Source organism: Melanotaenia boesemani, unplaced genomic scaffold, assembly GCF_017639745.1.
Source record: "Melanotaenia boesemani isolate fMelBoe1 unplaced genomic scaffold, fMelBoe1.pri scaffold_155_ctg1, whole genome shotgun sequence".
NCBI classification, from domain to species: domain Eukaryota; kingdom Metazoa; phylum Chordata; class Actinopteri; order Atheriniformes; family Melanotaeniidae; genus Melanotaenia; species Melanotaenia boesemani.
This window is the reverse complement of record NW_024580605.1, coordinates 34,262-60,522: the sequence shown is the minus strand read 5'-3', so window position 1 is coordinate 60,522 and position 26,261 is coordinate 34,262. Positions and strand designations below refer to the sequence as shown.

The 26,261-nt window shown below is 39.5% G+C and overlaps 2 protein-coding genes across 2 annotated transcripts in view; both read right to left on the bottom strand.

Moving 5' to 3' along the window:
• Positions 1 to 3,709: 3,709 nt before the first annotated feature.
• The window catches only part of LOC121636150, a 28,704-nt gene continuing 6,152 nt past the window's right edge, over positions 3,710 to 26,261 (bottom strand). Inside the window, 4 exon segments of the mRNA XM_041979440.1 lie at positions 3,710 to 3,865; positions 4,369 to 4,695; positions 19,286 to 19,288; positions 21,888 to 26,260. Coding sequence (XP_041835374.1) covers positions 22,049 to 26,260 — 4,212 coding nt within the window. The 3' untranslated portion in view covers positions 3,710 to 3,865; positions 4,369 to 4,695; positions 19,286 to 19,288; positions 21,888 to 22,048.
• On the bottom strand, positions 10,530 to 15,139 carry LOC121636151 (the record flags this gene model as incomplete). The annotated part of the gene is made up of 13 exons (XM_041979441.1): positions 15,124 to 15,139; positions 14,916 to 15,019; positions 14,786 to 14,828; positions 14,351 to 14,674; positions 14,131 to 14,198; positions 13,892 to 13,957; positions 13,610 to 13,756; positions 13,469 to 13,501; positions 13,240 to 13,359; positions 13,074 to 13,112; positions 12,923 to 12,979; positions 12,716 to 12,769; positions 10,530 to 12,284 (listed from the first exon to the last, which is right to left on the bottom strand). Coding segments are annotated over exons 1-13 (2,826 nt in total), but the record flags the coding sequence as incomplete, so codon positions are not given.

Below are 26,261 nucleotides of genomic sequence, written 5' to 3'. Positions count from 1 at the left end.
GGTCCGAGCCATACGAAGTATGGCAAGGCCCTATTGTTCCTGAAATGTTTATTAGGGTCCGAGCCATACAAAGTATGGCAAGGCCCTATTGTTCCTGAAATGTTTATTATTAGGGTCCGAGCCATACGAAGTATGGCAAGGCCCTATTGTTCCTGAAATGTTTATTATTAGGGTCCGAGCCATACGAAGTATGGCGAGACCCTATTGTTCCTGAAATGTTTATTATTATTATTAGGGTCCGAGCCATACAAAGTATGGCAAGGCCCTATTGTTTCTGCTATGTTTATTATTATTCTCCTTCTCCTCCTAAGCATTTCGACGCCAAATTTGACCCCCTAAACACCCATGAAAAGTTGTGAAACTTGGCACACACGTCAAGCCCGGCGAAAATCGGATATTCTAAGGTCCGCATACTATTCAGTGCAAAATTGGCTCAACAGCGCCACCTACAGTCACCAAAAATCACCACATGAATGGGGAACAGGAAGTCTACTTCAACGTAGGAAGACGAAACTCGGCACACACGTGTACCACCCCGTGTTGACCAAAAAACTCAATGTAACACATGTTGCCATGGCAACGGGGTGCCCGCCATCTTGGCGTGTGCGGCCATTTTTTGGCCATTTTTTCCACTTTACACACATCGTATTTGAACGAACTAGTCTGAGGGGATTCGTGCGATTGACTCCAAACTTGATGGGAAGCTTCCTGACAAGTTGGGGACCAAACGCTCCTCAAATCTTTCTAATAGCAGAAAGCATGTTACCGTGGCAACAGACGGAAAAACGCCTTCTCGCCATGAAACACGGTTTGCTTATATCTCCATAGAAATAGATGGGATCTCCACCAAACTTCACAGTATTCATACGTGTGACACCCCAAGTACAGCAAAGAAGTCAATCAAACACCTGTTACCATGGCAACGGGTCGCCCGCCATCTTGGATTTCACTGCCATTTGAACGAACTAGTCTGAGGGGAATGGTCCAACCGACTCCAAACTCGGTGGGGACCTTCCTGACAAGTTGGGGACCAAACGCTCCTCAAATCTTTCTAATAGCAGAAAGCGTGTTACCGTGGCAACCGATGGAAAAAGACCTCGCCATTAAACACGGTTTGCTCATATCTCCACAGAAATAGATGGGATCTGCAACAAAGTTGACAGTATTCATACGTGTCACACCCCAAGTCCAGCAAAGAAGTCAATCAAACACCTGTTGCCATGGCAACGGGTCGCCCGCCATCTTGAATTTCACTCACATTTTCACAAACTAGTCTGAGGGGATTCGTGCGACTGACTCCAAACTTGGTGGAAAGCTTCCTGACAAGTTGGGGACCAAACGCTCCTCAAAACTTTCTAATAGCAGAAAGCGTGTTGCCGTGGCAACCGACGGAAAAACACCTTCTCGCCATGAAACACGGTTTGCTCATATCTCCATACAAATACATTTGATCTGCACCAAAGTTCACAGTATTCATACATGTCACACCCCAAGTCCAGCAAAGAAGTCAATCGAACACCTGTTGCCATGACAACGGCGTGCCCGCCATCTTGGATTTCACTGCCATTTGAACGAACTACTCTGAGGGGATTCGTGCAACCGACTCCAAACTTGGTGGGAACCTTCCTGACAAGTTGGGGACCAAACGCTATTCAAATCTTTCTAATAGCAGAACACATGTTGCCGTGGCAACCGACGGAAAATACCTTCTCGCCATGAAACACGGTTTGCTTATATCTCCACAGGAATACATGGGAACTGCACCAAACTTGACAGGATTCATACAGGTTGGGTCCTTAACGCATTACACCACCTGTTGTCATGGCGACATCGGGTGGCGGGGTCCAGGAAGGTCGGACCCGATGGATGCCGCTTGCGGCTTTAATTATTATTATTCTTCTAAGAACTTTGAGCCCAAATATCACTGCCTAAACACCCATGAAAAGTTGTGAAACTTGGCACACACATCAAGCCCGGTGAAAATTTCGATATTCTTATGTCCGCATACACTTCAATGCAAAAGTGGCTCAACAGCGCCCCCTAGACACCCCAAAAATTCCCAAATGAATGGGGTGCAGAAAGTGTACTTCGACGTAGGAAGACGAAACTCGGCACACACGTCTAACACCCCGAGATGACCCAAAAAGTCAATCTAACACCTGTTGCCATGGCAACTGGGTGCCCGCCATCTTGGCGTGTACGGCCATTTTTTGCACTTTACACACATCGTATTTGAACAAACTAGTCTGAGGGGATTCGTGCGATTGACTCCAAACTTGGTGGGAAGCTTTTTGACAAGTTGGGGACCAAACGCTCCTCTAATCTTTCTAATAGCAGAAAGCGTGTTACCGTGGCAACCGACGCAAAATGACCTTCTCGCCATGAAACACTGTTTGCTCATATCTCCATAGAAATACATGGGATCTGCATCAAAGTTGACAGTATTCATACGTGTAACACCCCAAGTCCAGCAAGAAAGTCAATCGAACACCTGTTGCCATGGCAACGTTGTGCCCGCCATCTTGGATTTCATTGCCATTTGAACGAACTAGTTTGAGGGGATTTGTGCCACCGACACCAAACTTGGTGGGAAGCTTCCTGACAAGTTGGGGATCAAATGCTATTCAAATCTGTCTAATAGGAGAAAGCGTGTTGCCGTGGCAACCATGGAAAAAAGCCTTCTCGCCATGAAAGATGGTTTGCTCATATCTCCATAGAAATACATGGGAACTGCACCAAACTTGACAGGATTCATACTTGTTGGGTGCTTAACGCATTCCAATAGATGTCACCATAGCAACATAGCATGTTAGCTAGCATAGTAGCATAAAAGGCAAAAAATGCTTACTAGGTACATCAAAATGTCCGTTTGTCAGCTAGCCCTTTATCAAATCGCCTAGCATGTTAGCTAACATGGTAACAAGTCAGCATGGTAGCAGAAAATGCTAAGTAGGTATATCTAAATTTCTAATTCTCAGCTAGCCATTTCACCATATTACCTAACATGCTAAGAAATTAGCATGCTAGCAAAAAATGGTAACTAGGTATATCAATGTCAGATTCTAAAATACCCATCTTTGCATATTATCTAGCGTGTTAGCAAGATACCTAGAGTCTTAGCATGTTAGCAAAAAATGCTATGCAACTTACCGTGCCAGACTCATAGCCATTTGCAGATCACCTAGCATTTTAGTGTTATCTAGGATGCTAGCAAAATGTTTTAAACTATTTTTGCATATTACGTGTCATTTATAATAAACCACAAACACATCATTTCTCCCTGAATGCCTTTTTTTTGTGCCATTACACACAAACACCCACATAACGTGCTGTTGAGAAAATTGTAGAAAGAAAGCAAAGAGTCAATTTCTCACTTCAACTACACAACTGCTAGTCGTTTTTATTTACCCAGAAAAAAAACAGAGACCAACTACATGGAGGTGCCCATGGAGCCAAAAAACCCAGGAAACCCCAGATACTGTGCTTGGGGTGGCCAGGCAACAGTGAACAGCTTTGCTAGAACATAAAACACAAATCTACTTTATTGCATGGTGAGTTATGTACAGTAGTTAAGAGTCCGCTACACTGTGTAGATTCAAAGTAATTTATTCATATTGCAACAAATTAGAACACAAGTTTGTAAGACGTCTGTATAGAATGTTAGATATATAGACCATTAGCTAAACTCAGAGGCTTCTCTTCTTGCCATAATTCTACGGTTTATTTTATTACTATAAACATAGTATGTAATGGAATATAGAGAAAAATAAATGAGCGAAAATAATACAAAACACTATCTTTCGTCTGTCTGGGTGAACAACTTGTTGCCAACTGCTACATCCGTCTACTAGCCAAAATCCATCTCCTAGGGAAAAGACAAAATGGTATCAGTGTATGCATATGTGTATATACATACATGCACACGCACACAATCACATCCCACAATGTATTCTTCCAGACATCAATTCTCTTCTAAATCTAGTAATACATCATAAAAACAGGTTTGGATCATTATAACACAAGCAAAGCAATACTATTGCTGCAGGCTGGTCAAGGTCTAACACAGACACAGCTAGTGTGCCTCTGTAATAACAGTAAACACACACTGCCACTATTGAATATTAACTTAGGAAGCCTCAGGTTACAGCTTTTTTCATGCTCTTCTTAGGCTCAATCACAATTAGCACTTTGGTCCAACAGAGCTCAGCTTAACTGTTCATCATCGGCTTCTGTCAAGTGAAAAAAAACTGCTAAAATCTAAAAACTGCAAAAAAATAGAACAGACCCAGACTATAATAAATATAAACCAGCCAGATAGAAAGAAAAACCTGAGACAATTTTTTTTAAATTACAAAACTTTTTACATACCTTAGCCGGTGTCACTTGATTATCCCTGCAATTAACCTTAAACACAGCAGTTACATACAGTACAACTAAAATTATATTATTCAATAAACCCCACAGAACAAGAGGCACAATCCTAAAACAACATATAACTAACCACACTGAGGGCATGAGCTACAAAACCTGTATCGCCAACTTTGCCATTTAGTCACTAGATTTAACAACTTTTCACGCCTCTTTAACTATTTATTCTTAACAAAACAACCACCAACAAATCTACTCACTTTTTTGACATTTTCACTACCTTCTCTGGAAGGTAGACAGGAAGCACAGAATACCTTTGGACATGGACTAACATAGTATTGCTGTAAAGGATATCAACCGGGGACAAAATTTAATGACTACATGCTAATTATTCTTGACAGAGAACTCAGGTGAAGAGCAGCACATGTAACACATTTCAATTAAATTTATTTTAAAAAATATAAAATTAAGTTTTAAGCATTTGGGCTGTCTTACTTAAAAGAACACATAATGCCCTCATGATCACTAAAATATGTAGGCACCACTAGCGCTTCTACTCTATAATTACTATTTTTCACGTAAACATGATCAATTAAGGTGCCTTTCTCTGTAGTGGCTGTCGACACATGTTGCTCATATCCTCTGTCTGTCATTTTCTGACAAATTGTTGAGGACTTCAAAATGTCCTCATTGAAATCACCCACAACAACAATGGTTCCACTTTGTGACTCTAACACATTTAACAATTCTTCAAAATGCCTGAAAAAGAGAGACACAGGATATGATGGTGGCCTGTAAATGGCTGCTATTAAAATGTTGTATGTGACACATTTTACAGCTAAACACTCTATATTTAAACCTGCTACTGTGACACTTTCTAATTCTACATTACTGTCACAGTACATGCCAACGCCACCATGTTGTTGGCCTTTAAGGGACATTAACACTGGATTATTGCTATGATAGGCTAAACTACGTGGGGCATTACTAAACCTATAACCAGTGATTTCTACAGAATCTAAGCTAACATCAGCAGGTATCCATGTCTCTGTCACAGCAATACAGTTAGGCTGCAAATGCTGTGCACAGTGGGCCAAATCTGAGACATGGCGATTTAAACTTTGAACATTGATTAGAAATAATCTAAAACCCTCTTTTCCTACTGTGTGGCTTTCAGTTATAAACGGTGGCATATTAGCAATCGCCTGTTCAATGTTGGCATTACAATAAACAGCCTTCTCTTTAAACTCTTGAATAATTAAACCAGACAGGCTTCTAACTCTGCTTAATGCCACATATGCCTGTCCTGGTGCAAAGATCTTACCTAAAGAGACAACAGCACTATCTACTGTAAGGCCCTGTACTTTGTGTACAGTACAGGCCCAAGCTAACTTTAAAGGAAACTGTCGTCTCAGGCCTTTTTTATTTGCTCTCTCTTCCTGAGGTTCAATTGGTACTGAACCCATTAAATCTGCTGATGGGTAAATGGTTTGTTTCTTCCTCTGTATGCCTACCTTATCATCATCAAATTTAACATACACTCTGAGAGGAAACATATTCTTTTCAGGCTGTTCTATGTATATCACTGTGCCACATACACCATTTACTAAACCGTCATTTACATCTATGTTTTGAGACAACATGACTCGAGCATTTTTACCCAATAACAGCTCTCTTTGTAAAGCTGTTTTCTTGGCCCTAATATGATGATCTGGCTTTAACTCTAATTTACCAGTTTTTTTATTATAACCAAAGTCCTGTGCAGTTATAACTATGTGGTCAGGACATATGCTCATTAACTGTTCCTCATTATATTCATCAACCTGGGAATTTGTAGCAAAGATGTGTAAGGCTGTGCTCTCTTCACCTGTTTCACACCGTTTTAAGACGTTTATATCGTCTGCTAACATTGGCGTACCTTTTCTATGCGTTCGCATTCTATTTAATATTCGCGCAAACTCTTCATCTTTTTGCCTAACGATTGTTTTTAACTCAACAAGCTCAAATAAACCAGACCACAAGTTTATTTGTACATCTTGTACATACAACGCTTTTCCTTTTACTGGGGGCAACTGATAAAAATCTCCGACCGCGATTACGCTCACATTACCGAAAGGGTTATAGTCACCAGTTTGTTTGATTTGTCTTAACCTGCCATGGACATAAGCCAATAAATTATGATTGACCATGGAGATTTCATCAATTATGACTATCTGCAAATCACTATATTTAACACGCAAAGAATTGAGCTTTTCCTCACTCAGAGGTGTGTAAGGTAGGCTCACGTCTTTGCCAATGCCAAATGTACTGTGGATAGTCGCTGCCTTTAAATTATAAGCAGCTATTCCGGTCGGAGCCGTTAATAAAACACAAATGTTATCTGGATTCTGACAAGTTGGTGACAATAACCTTGTGGCCTCGTATTGAATCGCTTTAACTAGGTAGCTCTTTCCAACTCCAGCTCCTCCAGATATAAACACATGGAGGGGTTCTGGGTTTCTACCATTGACTTTATCTAAACACCAGTAACGGATTTTATAGAAGACTGACAGCTGCTTCTCGTTTAGAGATCTAATTAATTCTAAGCCCTCACTCCTACTGATTACATTATTATTCTTTTCTAATTGACACACCTGATCATTCCTAACAGCCAAATCTGGAATGTTGTCTAGAAGTTCCCGACCTATTTCTTCTGCATCTTCCGCAGGTGTCTGTTCTTTTTCTCTAATTTCTTCTTGACACTCTAAACGCTCTACTTCTTTTTCGGGGCACAGATTTCCCCAGGCAACTTCAGGGCCACCCTCATTTTCAAGTTTCTTTTGCAACTCTTCTAATTCTTCTGAATCTTCTACCTCAAATTTGTTCCTATTCGTATCGACGACAGATTTCACGGTGTGTTCTGATCCATCACTAAAGATCACGGAACCATTTTCATAAAATTGTTCAAATGTTTCGCAATCAGCAGCTTTTAAGTCATCTTCTACGCGGTACGGCAAAAACAACTGTAACTGGCTTTTAAAATATAATTCGGGGTTTTTTGTTTTTGAAAAGCGCGCATAACGAACTACAGCGGGTTTTGTTCGTGTTCTTTTAAGAATTAATCCTAATCCCCTTTGCAATTGAATCGCATTCTTTGATTTTTCATTTCGGTTTAAAAGACGATATTCTGACACAAACGTTGCTATGCACATGTCATTAAAAGTGCTATTATTAGGCCTACTTCTATAACGATCTACGATACTAACCATCCACACATCATCTCCTGTTAGCCCACATTCTTGGATAACACTAATTGGTTTACTCATTTTAACTATTTTGTCCCCTGTTGGTATAAACTCTACTTTACGCGAATTCTCCTTCAAATGCATTCCCGTTAATCTATAAACTGCTTCTTGAGCAGACACGTCGCGACTGTTTAGATAAACGCTGCCAATTTGTTTCAGTGCCTCTTTTGCACTGACGTTGTCATCTTTTGTTGCTTCTTTATGAGCTTTACTAAGCAACAATCCTACCTCTTTTTCTGATTTGCTAATGTATGAAATAATATAAACTATAACGGCGTACGCGTCTGTCACAAATTGAATATCTAAATTTGCATTCCAGCATTTTAATAGAGACTTGTTATATGGATTAATCCATGCTTCGTTAATGTCTCTTTTATATACAATTTGGGTTTTATTCATATTTAGACGTTTGTAACATATTTCAAATATTTGCTGATTGATATTTAAACTATGAAACAACTCATCTAAACTATTAAACGTCTTGTTCTCATCTTTTAACGCCTTTTTCACTGACTCCAGAGTGCGTACTGCCAAATCCTTATCAACCTTTAGCAGATTATAGTAGTACTCATTTCCACATGTGCACTGTTTTCCTTCGTATTTTTGATCGAACCTATTCTTACATTTATCACACTCATTTGTAGTATTCAAATGAACATTAACAAGAAATGTCCTACCTGACACTGGTCTGGGAAAATTAAAGCGACAGTCAGTGCCACCTTTCTTACAGCTTTTTGAATGCCTCTTTGAATGTTGCTGCACAGATGTGACCATCTCCAATAAGGTCTCATCCTGTGCTGGTAGCTCAGATGTTACATACTTATCAATAAAAGCTACCACTTCTTCGTCAGTGTTCGTATTAATTTTAGGCGCATTTTCAATCCAGAAAAGACAGTGCACATGAGGACTCCCGCGACACTGAAACTCCACCCGATAAAAGTAATCAATAATTTTTCCTATGGGATTTGAAGGAGACATAAGGACCTCCTTCAGAAAACAGTGCCAGCGGAAATCAAACATTCTGGCGGCAGTGACAGGATTACGACGCAACAGATCGCATCTATCAGTCCACTCTAACTCTTCGAATGTCTGTGTTCGACCTTCCTGTTTTAAAATTGTTTTAAGAAGGTTTTGCCATCTCAGGTCCGCGGAAGAGAATGAACAAAACCATGTGGGAATCCCAAGTTGCCGAACACAAGCCATCAGGTCTTTCTGTACTCCCTGCCAAAATGCTGGAGTCCCTCTAATAGGCTTAAGAAATCTAAAACCGTCATCTACATCCAACAACTGCTTCAAGGACTCTTCCTTTTCTACGCTCACCTCACCTCCTTTACCTTTTCTTAATGCTATACTTACTTTGGAAACAACCTGATCTACCTCAGACATGTACTGAGCAAAGAAAATATACTCTACATTCTGAGCAAACCTTCTATCCACATGTAAAATTCGGTTATTAAAATAACGGCACAACGACAAATTATATACACGGCTTTCATGATACATATTACGACCTCGAGGAAACAACACTGGGAAACACCTTGCTTCGTTTTCTCGATCTGTCAACAACTTCACTGGATTATTACCCTCAGCTGGTGCAACATTAACTATACTGTCAAAATACTGATCTAGAACTTCCTGACCAATATCTACAGGCATTAGACACGTATCTGAAAACATGCAATGTTGCTGTCGATCATGCAGCAACTCATCATCTTCTACATCATCCCCAGTACTCTCAACTACTTCTGCATTCTCCTTCTCTTCATCCTCAGGATGGTCTAAGACACACAACTCATTAACCCATTCCTCATTAAAATCTATGTCTTTATAAAACTTATTTGATTGCTTTAAAAAACGTAAAGCTTGCCTAATATGCATCGTATCCACAAACTCATACTGATAATGGCCTTTATAAGTTAACTTACGTTTTAATTTTACTGCCAATAAAGAGCCCTCCATATTTGATCGGGGCAACATTTTAGATGTTTGAACTACATTCGATGGAACGCAGGTTACTGGTCCATGAACTCCATTTTGGCCACCTTTAGGTAATGCAAGCATTTTCATGAACGGAATATTTAAAGCAATCAAATGTTGTTCTAACCTATTCAAACAAGCCAATTCTGGGGGAACTGGATCAACTACCAAATTATTTGTTACACTTTCAGCAGGCATTTGCTCATGTGAAATTTTATGATGACAAGTGTAACAAATCCAAAGATGCCCTCTACTTGAAGCCATTATCTGACACGGCTGAACACAATCCTCCCTACATTCATGTAAATAGTCAGTTCTAATACACCTATCTGCCAAAGAAGCTATGGCCGCAGTCTTATTATAAGCTTCCTTTCTACAACTTAACACCTGATGTGGAAACAACAGCCTGAAACAGACACAACAGATATACTCTGGACCATGTTCAACTTTGTTTAAAAACCTCTCAGTGAAAAACTCCATATTCTGTGTTTTGTCTTTATCTTTAATTTCTTGCCTCTTTGATTTCACAACTCTTTTCACTATTTCTCTGTGACACGCATCTTTTGCATATTTTATTTTGCTTTGGTCCATCACGTACTTTCGGTGACGCGCATCTTTTGCATACTTTATTTTGCTTTGGTCCTTCACGTATTTTCGGTGACGCGCATCTTTTGCATACTTTATTTTGCTTTGGTCCTTCACGTATTTTCGGTGATGCGCATCTTTTGCATACTTTATTTTGCTTTGGTCCTTCACGTATTTTCGGTGACGCGCATCTTTTGCATACTTTATTTTGCTTTGGTCCTTCACGTATTTTCGGTGACGCGCATCTTTTGCATACTTTATTTTACTTTGATCTTTAACGTTATCTCGGTGACGCGCGTTTTGTGCATATTTTACTTTGCTTCGGTCTTTCACATTTTCACGGTGACGGGCATCCAATGCATATTTTATTTTCCTTTGCTCCTTCAGGTCTTGTCGGTGATGTGCATCTGTTGCATATTTTCTTTTATTTATATTCCTACTTTGGGTTTTTTTCATTACTTTCTTATATTTAGAAATATATAAGCCTCTGTCGCGCTCTATGTCCTTTTTGCAAACTGACGTGTCACTTTCGGATGAAACATCTCTAATTAAATCTTTGCCTGACAATCTAGTACGATATGCTTCTGAAAAATTTACTCTACAGTACTCATAACAACTTTCTAGTTTGGGTTCTTTAACGCAAACTACAGTTTCATAATGAGTACCAAGGCAGTTTTCTAAATAAATGGATTTTTCTGACACACAAGTGCTGCTACATCCATACTTTAGCCAACGACCACCAATAAATGTAAAAACATTAATACCCAATAAATCTGCTGTGGCTTGTATTTCTAATTCTGTTGCCCAGCTGCTAACGTAACGCATTTTTGATTTGTCTACGTAATCTGCCACAGAGGAATAACCTTCTCTCAAATTACTTTGATATTTCAAATCATTTTTCATTAAATATTTAACAACTGCTCTCCTAATTTTGATGTGATGCTTTTGTGTGCCACTCACTGCGTGAGAAACGGCCCTAAAATAGCAGCTACCATCAGCAACTATGTCTCTATTTTGGCACGGAACGCCTAACACGCCGACACGACTAGACGCAGCGCTATTTACGCTTTCATACTCTATATTTAATTTGGTACACAATCTTTGACAAGTATTTTCACAGAGAGGGTTAAACATAAGCTTTTCATGTCCTTCACTGACTACTTCCACATCTGAACTAATCTGCCGACTCAACAAAACCTGTTCCTCAACAGCAAACTCGTCATCTGAAACAACCATCGAATCATTAATACGACCTTTCTTTAGCGTATGTTTAGATGGGCTGGAAAGGCCAACTTCATAACAATCTGCTGACAGCTGACGTTTTACACGTTGCTTATAGCCATCATCAGATTCACACTCCCTACTCACATCAACACCATTTATTTCAAAAGGCTTGCTACTACCACCAAACATCACTGCCAAACAACTAAAGTGATCAAACACTTCCCTAATGGAACCAAAGTACAAAACTACACTGGTACCATTAACATCCACCATGCCAGTAGCACTGCGTGAATGAGAATCAACTACAGCAAACCTACCACTAGCAGAAATTACCGCACATGTATTTGAACACAAGGTCAAAAGACATGTCTGGTACTGAGATAACATCCTTTCCAGCCCATGTTCTAGAGTCACAAATGCTCCACACTCAATAAACTCTCCTTCAGTCACAGTGACATCACCACTGACAGTCTCGGGGAACGCAAACTTAAAGTTCTGCCAGTATAAAATGTGCTCTTTCGGCAACTCTGGGATCATCAAAAAGTCTTCTCCTGGAGGAATTATACCATCGTCCTTCAGATGCGTATAAAGCTGATCTCCTAACCACAGAGCTAAATCTAAATCTTCTGTCTTCCAATTAAACACACTAGACACCATATGTCTGGCCAAACTAACCAACCCTATCGCCATACACTGAACTCCCGGATTCCTAAACCGACTGTGCCCCTGGTGAACTGAACCCCTAACAACATCAACATTACCCATACTCACCTCACTTACCTTCGCAGTAGTTGCCTCATCTTCATCAGTAGAAGACAACACACCCGGGCTCGGTGTTGTCTCAACCTAACCATAAAGGATATCAACATGCAATGGGCTCTAATCACTGTCATGTGTAATAAACTGCTGTCTGTGCACTGACATTTGTTCTCTGTCATGCTGAGTATGTGCAAAATTGATACTTTGAAACAATTTAGCAATCAGGGGTGGCCAACGTCGGTCCTCGAGAGCCACAATCCTGCAGGTTTTACATGCATCCCTGCACCGACACACCTGACTTAAACTAATGAGTCATTGTGCAGATCCTTTTAGGCTGTAGGATTCATTTAATTTGAGTCAGGTGTGTTGGTGCAGGGATGTATGTAAAACCTGCAGGATTGTGGCTCTTGAGGACCGACGTTGGCCACCCCTGCCCTAAATACATCAAAAATGTGTTTTTTACTTAATTAACAAATGATATATACTTTACAGATATTGTTCATGTAAACGGTACTCACCGTCCTCTCGTCAGTGCGGCCAGAAGGGACCGGATGCCTGGACGTTGCCCCGACCTCAAGACAGAAATTGCAAAGACACATCTTCAGAGATGATACATACATATATATATATATGATACATGTATACATATATATACACATATACACACACAGACACACACACGCACATAAAAATACACAAATCTTAAGCACAATTACATTTCTTACCTTCTTCAACTCCAGAGCGGCCTTGGAGTCAGAAGAAATCCCTCGGCTGGATGCGGTCTCAAATAGAAAAGAAACGAAAACAAAGTTTATTTCACTTCACAAACACAGGAAAAATAATAAATACAAAGATTTATTTCCAAAATCTACTTACCCTTCGAGTCCTCTTGGAGTGGTGTTTCACACGCAGCGTCTGTCCAAAATGATATGGACACAGAACACATTTAGCGTTATAGAAGTCTATCGTTAATCATTTAGACTTTCAGAATAAAACATTTTATGATAACACCTAAACACATGTTTGTCTGGATGCAATTTACCTTTGGCGGTGAAACACCAGCAAAGTCAGCAGGAGACGTCAGATTTGATGGAGAAACCTTCTCCATCTCCTCCAACATCTCACTGCTGAACAGCACAGGATTCAGGGGGATGCCAGCCGGCTAGAAATACAGAAACAGATATACACAAACGTTGGCTTTTACTGCTTTAACCATTTAACTTCCAGCAAATATTACACTTCATGTTTTTCTATACAAATATCATACGAACCTCCCGCTGAACTGCACTGCATCCTCCAGAGGACTGAAAGAGAAAGAATATATAGACAAAATAAACAAAGGGGATTTTGGTCTGTGAAAAATCAATCAAATGTGAGTCTGACAGCTGTGACATTTCATGCCATATTATTACCTTGCCGCTCGGACCAACGACAGTCCACTCCTCGGGGCCAGGGCTGCGACGCACCCTCACCTCTCCCTTCACAACCACACGGGGAGTGAAGCGAGAAGGTGGGGATGGACGACACACCGGCGGGGCTGGCGGCACGGTCTCCAGTTGCTTCAATCAAGAAATAAAGACATAATCATTAACAATGTGCCTTTTCCACACTTGGTCAGCAGCCAAAATTACATCAAGTGAACACTTGCATATATTTCATAAGACGATTTAACTCTTTAAAATTAAAAGGACAACCGTGTAAGCAACCGTCCACAGCAGCTGGGCGAAGATCTCCATGCCGACGTCATCACTCAGGTGGACCTACGAGGACGACATTCATGAAATGTATCTTTTTCCACAAAATCTCTCACTAGATACACACAGCTCTACACAGATAGTCTATCATCTCAAGATCAGAAGGTCCTGGATTCCATCTCAGCCTCTGACATGAACACGAGTGCATCAAACCATGACAAGAAAAATGTTCTACTTACACCATCGCGACTCCACAGGTTGAGACACTGCCGGGGGAAGTGGTCCGCGATGTGGAAGTACTTCACAGCTTAAACAAAAACACATAGCAGAGCTCTTTATGCTTGTAAAACAACAGAATTTATACATCTATATACCACTACACTGAAGATAAACTACAGCCATATTTCTGATGTAATCTGTGATAAACATGCAACAGCGCAGGCACATATTTTCACGTACCCATGCGGGCTGCCACCCGGTGGAACTCCTGGCGGTAGAGCTCTTGCAGGGAGTCCTCAACGGTCAACCTCGGAGGAAAGTCCAGCACACACACCTTCGGCCAGCGACTGCAGACGGTGGCAAGGTACCGCTGGAAGTCTGCAGCCGCACGACCGATGGTGTGCTTGGCGGTCAAGTCATTGCTCGGAGCCAAGACGCACACCAAGTCGGGATCCTGAGGCACCTCAGCATGAAGCACCTCAGTTCTCAACTCGGTGGCGCTTGCCCCAGGCGTTGACATGAACCCCCACGCCAGACGACCCTCAGGCAACCGCACGATGCCATCTAAAAGACAAAGAAAGTTTCTACTGTATTGGTTTGTCTGTGTAACATTTTATAAAATACATTAATACAGTACATTAATACTTCATTGAACATAAAAATATAAGTAAATACCTGCAAGGCTTCGAAGATGGGAGTCACCAATAGCAAAAACCACCTGAATGAAAAGATGTTGGTATTTTTAGCACCGTGTATTGTTCACTTGGGTTTTCATTACGTTAGTATATTTCAAACACAGCATTACCTTTTTGCCGTGGGACTCCGGCGGAAGAACCAACTTGTGCTGCCGCCCTGTGAGCACCGACACCTCCCACCTCCTCACCTTGTGCCGGTGCCCAGTGCCACGCGCTACAGACATACAGAAAAAAACAGATCAGTACAATCACAGAATATGTGCACACTTGATTGTCAATCACTGAATCACAACCAATTACAAATGCTTGGATACATACGTGCACAGCGGTCCATGGGGAGCTGAGGAGAAACGTCAAGGGTCCGTCTGTCCGCAGCACTCCTCCTCGCTGCCTGCGAAATCCTGAAGTTCTTCTTCCTCGGCATCTCTAGAAAAAAAAACAACCCACACACACACGCACCCTGGCGCGCACACACAAACACACACCCAGCAGAGAGCAACACACCCGCTCACACAAACAATCTTACACAAGTACTGGAAAACAGAGACAAAATAAGTTAAGACTATATATATATATATATATGTAAATGATAGATATTGATAATTATCAAAACATTTAAAAACATATATTTTAAGTATTGGTCTGGCCATTTCATGCTATTGCGCAATAGGGTTGTGCATCTTCACAGTCCATCATGTAGCTTAAAACGACAGTTATTACTTCCTCCTAACCAATCACAAACGGAGACCCAGGCATGTTCAATCATCAAGCCATACCCTCTCAAAACACGACAGACATGTGAATTGCAAAAGATGTCAAAACAAGAACAGTAGGAGTGTTGAAGCTATTGTTTCTACGATACATGGAGATGCAAGAATGGATGAAACTGCATTGATGTAGAAACAAAGCATAATAGATTATATTAATGTTATTTATTTCGTTGCTGCTTGCGTTTGTGTGTAACCCAGGTTGCTGCCACAGCTCGCCAGATTGATAAGTGTCCCAAGAATGATTCAAGGCTGAATCCTATGGAAGACCAGTAGGGTGATGCAATATATGCATTTTCATAAGAAGTGATAAATTGTTTAAAAAAAAAAGAGAGAATAGATTAATTCTTATAATTTTAAATTTAAAAAGTTAATTTATACAATAAAAAGATCAATTTGAAAAACATTTATAATTATTTCATAAATAATTATATGTTTTTACATATATTCTTTTGTATTTTAATTAATTAAAGATACATTTAATAACACATTTATGTGTTTAATAATCATTTTCTTTTTTTAATAACACATTTATGTATGTCATTATCATTTTAATTATATAATGACACATTTAAGTAATTATTGAATGATATATTTAATTAATTCATTGTGTCTCTTTACGTTCTCCATAAATCAGAAGTGGCAAATTCATAATTAAATTATATTGCCACTAAGTAATGCTTGTAACACAGAATGATCGAACCACGAACTTGTATGTCACACCTCACTAATCTAAGTGTAATAACTTTCATGATAAAGACTTTTAGCAGAGGGAATCACCCCATTATCACAGTAAAAACGTGATAAATGTTAAATGTTTAGCAAATAAGGAGCTTAAATGAGAAACACACCGCAATAAACCAGCAAGCAGAAACAAAAAAAAAAAAAAAAAAAAAAAAAAACACCAGCTAACCTAGCTTGCTTCTCCTAAATATATATCCTGGGGATTTATTTTACTAAATATTCGATTGCTTTGGACAGTAGTGTTAAGACATTATTATTTTAGTTCACTTTAAATAATAATAATTGTGATAAACTATCATTTTAATGCAGAGTATTTAACAGGTTACACGTCACATTAATCCACTTCGACCTGCTGTAAGCTAACACGGTGTAGAAAAAAGTTTCTTTTCCATTAATAAAAATCTTAAACTTACCAAGCAAAGCCACAAACACGTCCGACAAGCTGAAGAAGGTGTCCTGGATCGAAAAGTTCGAAGTTTGCTGGATAAATCCACAAGAGTGCAAAAGTTTTTCAGTCTGCTGTGAACTAGACGTATTGTCTGATCAGAAGCTGAGCTGAAAAGACCGAGCCTCGTTTACAGACACACAAAATGTCCGACGAAAAGTGCATCTTTCAAAAATCCGAACGTCATCCAATCAGAGTTATGATCCTTGTCAACACAAGACAAGGAAGAATTATACCACAATGCATTGCGGTGTGAAGGTCTTAACAGTGCAAGAAAAACAACAAACAGGCTGATTAAACAAAACTCAGCAAATAATGGATAAACAAAAAATAAATAATAACATACAATATAAGGAAATATCTTTTAGGTTGCTGTGGTGACTGCAGGTAGTCACGTGATCTGCGGCAGTGTAATATTTTAGATAACATTCTACCCCACTTTCAGGTCCTCAACTTGGACAAGTGGCTGTAGATGCTTCGAATGATGACTGCCATTTTATTATCCTAATGTATAGAAGGCAACACTATTATATCACTATATAATACCTAATACCATCCACTTTTTGTTATGTGAGCTTAATAATAATTACATCTGTAACCCTGTTTATTGTTCTAACCATAAAACTATTGTTAAATATGAACTAACACCAGATACTGACATAAGCAGAATAACTGAATAATTAATATTTTTTTTTACAATCACATCTTTTTTTTTTTTTTTTAACTAATATTATGACTTATATCCAGCAGGACCAAGCTGTCTTTTCATTAATCCTGCTGTTGAGGCATTGTCTGTTAAAGGATGTGTGGTGTGTGTATATGTATGTACACACATGTATACACACACACACTAAAAACTGCTGGGTTCAAAAATAACCCAATCTTAACCCTGCTGCTGGGTCAAATATGGATCGACTCGGCACTGCTTTATTTTAAATCAGCAGGAATGGGTTATGTGTTGGACCCAGCACATTGGTTAATATTTTCGACTCTAAAAATGGATTAAAATGACCTGGCTGTATAGTTATATAGTTATATATATATATTAAAATATGGGTTATTAAACTACTAACAATTGGTTTCAAATGACCCAATATATTTATTTTAAATCTGCCTTTATAAATGGAATATAATAATAAAACACGTTTCAGTCATTTACTGGAAAACAAGGCACATGATCTCAATTTGTAAAAAGTGCAGAAATACAATGGAAAAAACTAAAATGAAAAAAACACAACAGTTATTTAATATCTGGTCTTCTTCAGCTGATTTACAACACAAATGTTCTGAAACACTCATCGAATGTATTCAAAAGAGATGGGTCTTCAATGGCTGTACTATATATATATGTATATATGTATATATATATATATATATACATCCCTTAAATCCACAACAAAAATGTGGATTTAAGGGAATGAGGAAGCTTCTATGCATCATCTATTTAATGTCATCCACTATCATTTTGCCCTTTAACAAAATGTAAATAATGGTATCTACCATTTATTACCATATGATATATTAAAAATAATATAATATGGTTTTCTGCTTCTGGGTATCTATTAGGGAACAGAGGACAAGTATGACATTGTGTTCAACAGGATTTTGAACAAACTTTATTCCATGAATTGAAACAAACTGTCTCAGAAACTGTATGTGACACATATGTCACGTCACGCTCTTATGGCTTGAGCTAAAAAGGGTGAATGACACGGGTGGCGGGGGCCAGGAGGCTCGGACCCGATGGATGCCGCTTGCGGCTTTAATTAGGGTCCGAGCCATACAAAGTATGGCAAGGCCCTATTGTTTCTGCTATGTTTATTATTATTCTCCTTCTCCTCCTAAGCATTTCGACGCCAAATTTGACCCCCTAAACACCCATGAAAAGTTGTGAAACTTGGCACACACGTCAAGCCCGGCGAAAATCGGATATTCTAAGGTCCGCATACTATTCAGTGCAAAATTGGCTCAACAGCGCCACCTACAGTCACCAAAAATCACCACATGAATGGGGAACAGGAAGTCTACTTCAACGTAGGAAGACGAAACTCGGCACACACGTGTACCACCCCGTGTTGACCAAAAAACTCAATGTAACACATGTTGCCATGGCAACGGGGTGCCCGCCATCTTGGCGTGTGCGGCCATTTTTTGGCCATTTTTTCCACTTTACACACATCGTATTTGAACGAACTAGTCTGAGGGGATTCGTGCGATTGACTCCAAACTTGATGGGAAGCTTCCTGACAAGTTGGGGACCAAACGCTCCTCAAATCTTTCTAATAGCAGAAAGCATGTTACCGTGGCAACAGACGGAAAAACGCCTTCTCGCCATGAAACACGGTTTGCTTATATCTCCATAGAAATAGATGGGATCTCCACCAAACTTCACAGTATTCATACGTGTGACACCCCAAGTACAGCAAAGAAGTCAATCAAACACCTGTTACCATGGCAACGGGTCGCCCGCCATCTTGGATTTCACTGCCATTTGAACGAACTAGTCTGAGGGGAATGGTCCAACCGACTCCAAACTCGGTGGGGACCTTCCTGACAAGTTGGGGACCAAACGCTCCTCAAATCTTTCTAATAGCAGAAAGCGTGTTACCGTGGCAACCGATGGAAAAAGACCTCGCCATTAAACACGGTTTGCTCATATCTCCACAGAAATAGATGGGATCTGCAACAAAGTTGACAGTATTCATACGTGTCACACCCCAAGTCCAGCAAAAAAAGTCAATCAAACACCTGTTGCCATGGCAACGGGTCGCCCGCCATCTTGGATTTCACTCACATTTTCACAAACTAGTCTGAGGGGATTCGTGCGACTGACTCCAAACTTGGTGGGAAGCTTCCTGACAAGTTGGGGACCAAACGCTCCTCAAATCTTTCTAATAGGAAAAAGCGTGTAACCGTGGCAACCGACAGAAAAAGCCTTCTCGCCATGAAACGCGTTTTGCTTATATCTCCATAGGAATACAGAGGAACTGCACCAAACTTGACAGTATTCATACGTGTAACACCCCAAGTCCAGCAAAGAAGTCCATCAAACACCTGTTGCCATGGCAACGGGGTGCCCACCATCTTGGATTTCACTGCCATTTGAACAAACTAGTCTGAGGGGATTTGTGCCACTGACTCCAAACTTGGTGGGAAGCTTCCTGACAAGTTGGGGACCAAACACTCCTCAAATCTTTCTAATAGCAGAAAGCCTGTAACCGTGGCAACCCACGGAAAATGACCTTCTCACCATGAAACACGGTTTGCTCACATCTCCATAGAAATACATGGGATCTGCACCAAAATTCACAGTATTCATACGTGTGACACCCCAAGTGCAGCAAAGAAGTCAATCAAACACCTGTTGCCATGGGAACGGGGTGCCCGCCATCTTGGATTTCACTGCCATCTTTTGTACTTTATACACATCGTATTTGAACGAACTAGTCTGAGGGGATTCGTGCAATTGACTCCAAACTTGGTGGGAAGCTTCCTGACAAGTTGGGGACCAAATGCTATTCAAATCTATAGGATTATAGGAGAAAGCCTGTAACCGTGGCAACCACTTTAAAAAGCCTTCTCACCATGAAACATGGTTTGCTCATATCTCCATAGGAATACATGGGAACTGTGCCAAAGTTGACAGGATTCATACTTGTTGGGTCCTTAATGCATTAGAAGAGCTGTTGCAATGGCAACCTAGCATGTCAGCTAGCATATTAGCATGCTAGCAACTAGATACATCAAAATTTCCCTTTCTCAGCTAACCCTTTACCTTTACTAACAAGTTAACATGCTAGCAACAAAAGCTAACTGGGTATATAAAAATATGTTTCAGCTAGCCAGTCTACCATCAGGCCTAGCATGTTAGCTAGCTTGCTAGCATATTAGCATGCTAGCAACAAATGCTAAGTAGGTATATCAAAATTTCTCTCTCTGCTAGCCATTTCACTAAATCGCCTAGCATGTTAGGTAGCATGCTAGCATATTAGCAGAAAAATAGTACATTCTTAGCTAGCCATTTTACCATTTTACATAGCATGTTAGCACACTATCTAGGCTGCTAGCAATACGTGCTACGTAGGCACTATTGCATGCCAGATAGATGAAGGTATTTTAGCATATCACACAAACACCCCATAAAACATGCTGTATAGATTCAAAGTCATTTATTCATATTGCAACAAATTAGAACACAAGTTTGTAAAACACTGTTTCCATCTGGTTGAACAACTTGCTGCCAACTGCGACATCAGTCTCCTAAGGAAATGACAAAAAGGTATCAGTGTGCATATGTGTATATACATACATGCACACGCACACAATCACATTCCACAATGTATTCTTCTGAACATCAATTCTCTTTTAAATCTAGTAAAACATCATTAAAACAGGTTTGGAACATTATAACACAAGCAATACTATTGCTGCAGGCTGGTCAATGCCTAACAGATACACAGCTACTATGCCCCTTTAATAACAGTAAACACACACTGCCACTATTGAATAATAATTTATGAAGCCTCAGGTTACAGCTTTTTCCATGCTCTTCTTAGGCTCAATCACAATCAGCACTTTGGTCCAACAGAGCTCAGCTTAACTGTTCATCATTGGCTTCTGTCAAGTGAAAAAAACTGCTAAAATCTAAAAACTGCAAAATAAATAGAACAGACCCACACTATAATACATATAAACCAGCCAGATAGAAACAAAAAACCTGAGATTAATTTTTTTTAAAGAACAAAGACTTTCTGAAGAGTGAAAGAGTGTGTGTGAATAAACTAACTGTGTGTAGGATAGTGAGTAGTTACATTTACTTATACGTACCTTAGCCGGCGTCACTTCATTATCCCTGTAATTAACTTTAAACACAGCAGTTACATACAACTAAAATTATATCATTAAATAAAACCCACACAACAAGAGGCACAATCCTAAAACAACATATAACTAATTATCCACACTGAGGGCATGAGCTACAAAACCTGTATTACCTACTTTGCCATTTGGTCACTAGATTTAACAACTTTTCAAGCCTCTTTAACTATTTCTTCTTAATACAACAACCAACAACAAATCTACTCACTATTCCGACATTTTCAGTACATTCTCTGGACAGGAAGCACACGTTGTAGAGGTGTAAAGGATATCAACAGGGGACAAAATTTACTGACTACATACTAATTATTCAAAACAGGGAACTCAGATGAAGAACAGCACATTTAATACATTTTGATTAAATTTATTTAAAAAAATGTAAAATTAAGTTTTAAGCATTTGGGCTGTCTTACTTAAAAGAACATATAATGCCCTCATGATCACTAAAATATGTAGGCACCACTAGCGCTTCTACTCTATAATTACTATTTTTGACGTAAACATGATCAATTAAGGTGCCTTTCTCTGTAGTGGCTGTCGACACATGTTGCTCATATCCTCTGTCTGTCATTTTCTGACAAATTGTTGAGGACTTCAAAATGTCCTCATTGAAATCACCCAAAACAACAATGGTTCCACTTTGTGACTCTAACACATTTAACAATTCCTCAAAATGCCTGAAAAAGAGAGACACAGGATAGGATGGTGGCCTGTAAATGGCTGCTATTAAAATGTTGTATGTGACACATTTTACAGCTAAACACTCAATGTTTAAACCTGCAACTGTGACACTTTCAAATTCTGCATTACTGTCACAGTACATGCCAACGCCACCATGTTGTTGGCCTTTAAGGGAAATTAACACTGGATTATCGCTATGATAGGCTAAACTACGTGGGGCATTACTAAACCTATAACCAGTGATTTCTACAGAATCTAAGCTAACATCAGCAGGTATCCATGTCTCTGTCACAGCAATACAGTTAGGCTGCAAATGCTGTGCACAGTGGGCCAAATCTGAGACATGGCGATTTAAACTTTGAACATTCATTAGAAATACTCTAAAACCCTCTTTTACTACTGTGTGGCTTTCAGTTATAAATGGTGGCATATTAGCAATCGCCTGTTCAATGTTGGCATTACAATAAACAGCCTTCTCTTTAAAGTCCTGAATAATTAAACCAGACAGGCTTCTAACTCTACTTAATGCCACATATGCCTGTCCTGGTGCAAAGACCTTAGCTAAAGAGACAACAGCACTATCTACTGTAAGGCCCTGTACTTTGTGTACAGTACAGGCCCAAGCTAACTTTAAAGGAAACTGTCGTCTCATGCCTTTTTTATTGGCTCTCTCTTCCTGAGGTTCAATTGGTACTGAACCCTTTAACTCTGCTGATGGATAAATGGTTTGTTTCCTCGTCTTTATGCCTACCTTATCATCATCAAATTTTACATATACTTTGAGAGGAAACGTATTTTTTTCAGGCTCTTCTATGTATATCACTGTGCCACATACACCATTTACTAAACCGTCATTTACATCGATGTTTTGAGACAACATCACTCGAGCATTTTTACCCAATAACAGCTCTCTTTGTAAAGCTGTTTTCTTGGCCCTAATATGATGATCTGGCTTTAACTCTAATTTACCAGTTTTTTTATTATAACCAAAGTCCTGTGCAGTTATAACTATGTGGTCAGGACATGTGCTCATTAACTGTTCCTCATTATATTCATCAACCTGGGAATTTGTAGCAAAGATGTGTAAGGCTGTGCTCTCTTCACCTGTTTCACACTGTTTTAAGACGTTTATATCGTCAGCTAACATTGGCGTACCTTTTCTATGCGTTCGCATTCTATTTAATATTCGCGCAAACTCTTCATCTTTTTGCCTAACGATTGTTTTTAACTCAACAAGCTCAAATAAACTAGACCACAAGTTCATTTGTACGTCTTGTACATACAACGCTTTCCCCTTTACTGGGGGCAACTGATAAAAATCTCCGACCGCGATTATGCTAACATTACCGAAAGGGTTATAGTCACCAGTTTGTTTGATTTGTCTTAACCTGCCATGGACATAAGCCAATAGATTATGATTGACCATGGAGATTTCATCAATTATGACTATCTGCAAATCACTATATTTAACACGCAAAGAATTGAGCTTTTCCTCACTCAGAGGTGTGTAAGGTAGGCTCACGTCTTTGCCAATGCCAAATGTACTGTGGATAGTCGCTGCCTTTAAATTATAAGCAGCTATTCCGGTCGGAGCCGTTAATAAAACACAAATGTTATCTGGATTCTGACAACTTGGTGACAATAACCTTGTGGCCTCGTATTGAATCGCTTTAACTAGGTAGCTCTTTCCAACTCCAGCTCCTCCAGATATAAACACATGGAGGGGTTCTGGGTTTCTACCATTGACTTTATCCAAACACCAGTTACGGATCTTATAGAAGACTGACAGCTGCTTCTCATTTAGAGATCTAATTAATTCTAAGCCCTCACGCCTACTAATTACATTATTATTCTTTTCTAATTGACACACCTGATCATTCCTAACAGCCAAATCTGGAATGTTGTCTACGGGTTGCCGACCTATTTCTTCTGCATCTTCCGCAGGTGTCTGTTCTTTTTCTCTAATTTCTTCTTGACACTCTAAACGCTCTAATTCTTTTTCGGGGCACAGATTTCCCCAGGCAACTTCAGGGCCACCCTCATTTTCAAGTTTCTTTTGCAACTCTTCTAATTCTTCTGAATCTTCTACCTCAAATTTGTTCCTATTCGTATCGACGACAGATTTAACCGTGTGTTCTGATCCATCACTAAAGATCACGGAACCATTTTCATAAAATTGTTCAAATGTTTCGCAATCAGCAGCTTTTAAGTCATCTTCTACGCGGTATGGCAAAAACAACTGTAACTGCCTTTTAAAATATAATTCGGGGTTTTTTGTTTTTGAAAAGCGCGCATAACGAACTACAGCGGGTTTTGTTCGTGTTCTTTTAAGAATTAATCCTAATCCCCTTTGCAATTGAATCGCATTCTTTGATTTTTCATTTCGGTTTAAAAGACGATATTCTGACACAAACGTTGCTATGCACATGTCATTAAAAGTGCTATTATTAGGCCTACTTCTATAACGGTCTACTATACTAACCATCCACACATCATCTCCTGTTAGCCCACATTCTTGGATAACACTAATTGGTTTACTCATTTTAACTATTTTGTCCCCTGTTGGTATAAACTCTACTTTACGCGAATTCTCCTTCAAATGCATTCCCGTTAATCTATAAACTGCTTCTTGAGCAGACACGTCGCGACTGTTTAGATAAACGCTGCCAATTTGTTTCAGTGCCTCTTTTGCACTGACGTTGTCATCTTTTGTTGCTTCTTTATGAGCTTTACTAAGCAACAATCCTACCTCTTTTTCTGATTTGCTAATGTATGAAATAATATAAACTATAACGGCGTACGCGTCTGTCACAAATTGAATATCTAAATTTGCATTCCAGCATTTCAATAGAGACTTGTTATATGGATTAATCCATGCTTCGTTAATGTCTCTTTTATATACAATTTGGGTTTTATTCATATTTAGACGTTTGTAACATATTTCAAATATTTGCTGATTGATATTTAAACTATGAAACAACTCATCTAAACTATTAAACGTCTTGTTCTCATCTTTTAACGCCTTTTTCACTGACTCCAGAGTGCGTACTGCCAAATCCTTATCAACCTTTAGCAGATTGTAGTAGTACTGATTTCCACATGTGCACTGTTTTCCTTCGTATTTTTCATCGAACCTATTCTTACATTTATCACAATCTGGTTTCAAATGAACATTAACAAGAAATGTCCTAGCTGACACTGGTCTGGGAAAATTAAAGCGACACTCAGTGCCACCTTTCTTACAACTTTTTGAATGCCTCTTTGAATGTTGCTGCACAGATGTGACCATCTCCAATAAGGTCTCATCCTGTGCTGGTAGCTCACATGTTACATACTTATCAATAAAAGCTACCACTTCTTCGTCTTTGTTAGTATTAATTTTAGGCGCATTTTCAATCCAGAAAAGACAGTGCACATGAGGACTCCCGCGACACTGAAACTCCACCCGATAAAAGTAATCAATAATTTTTCCTATGGGATTTGAAGAAGACATAAGGACCTCCTTCAGAAAACAGTGCCAGCGGAAATCAAACATTCTGGCGGCAGTGACAGGATTACGACGCAACAGATCGCATCTATCAGTCCACTCTAACTCTTCGAATGTCTGTGTTCGACCTTCCTGTTTTAAAATTGTTTTAAGAAGGTTTTGCCATCTCAGATCCGCGGAAGAGAATGAACAAAACCATGTGGGAATCCCAAGTTGCCGAACACAAGCCATCAGGTCTTTCTGTACTCCCTGCCAAAATGCTGGAGTCCCTCTAATCGGCTTAAGAAATCTGAAACCGTCATCTACATCCAACAACTGCTTCAAGGACTCCTCCTTTTCTACGCTCACCTCACCTCCTTTACCTTTTCTTAATGCTATACTTACTTTGGAAACAACCTGCTCTACCTCAGACATGTACTGAGCAAAGAAAATATACTCTACATTCTGAGCAAAA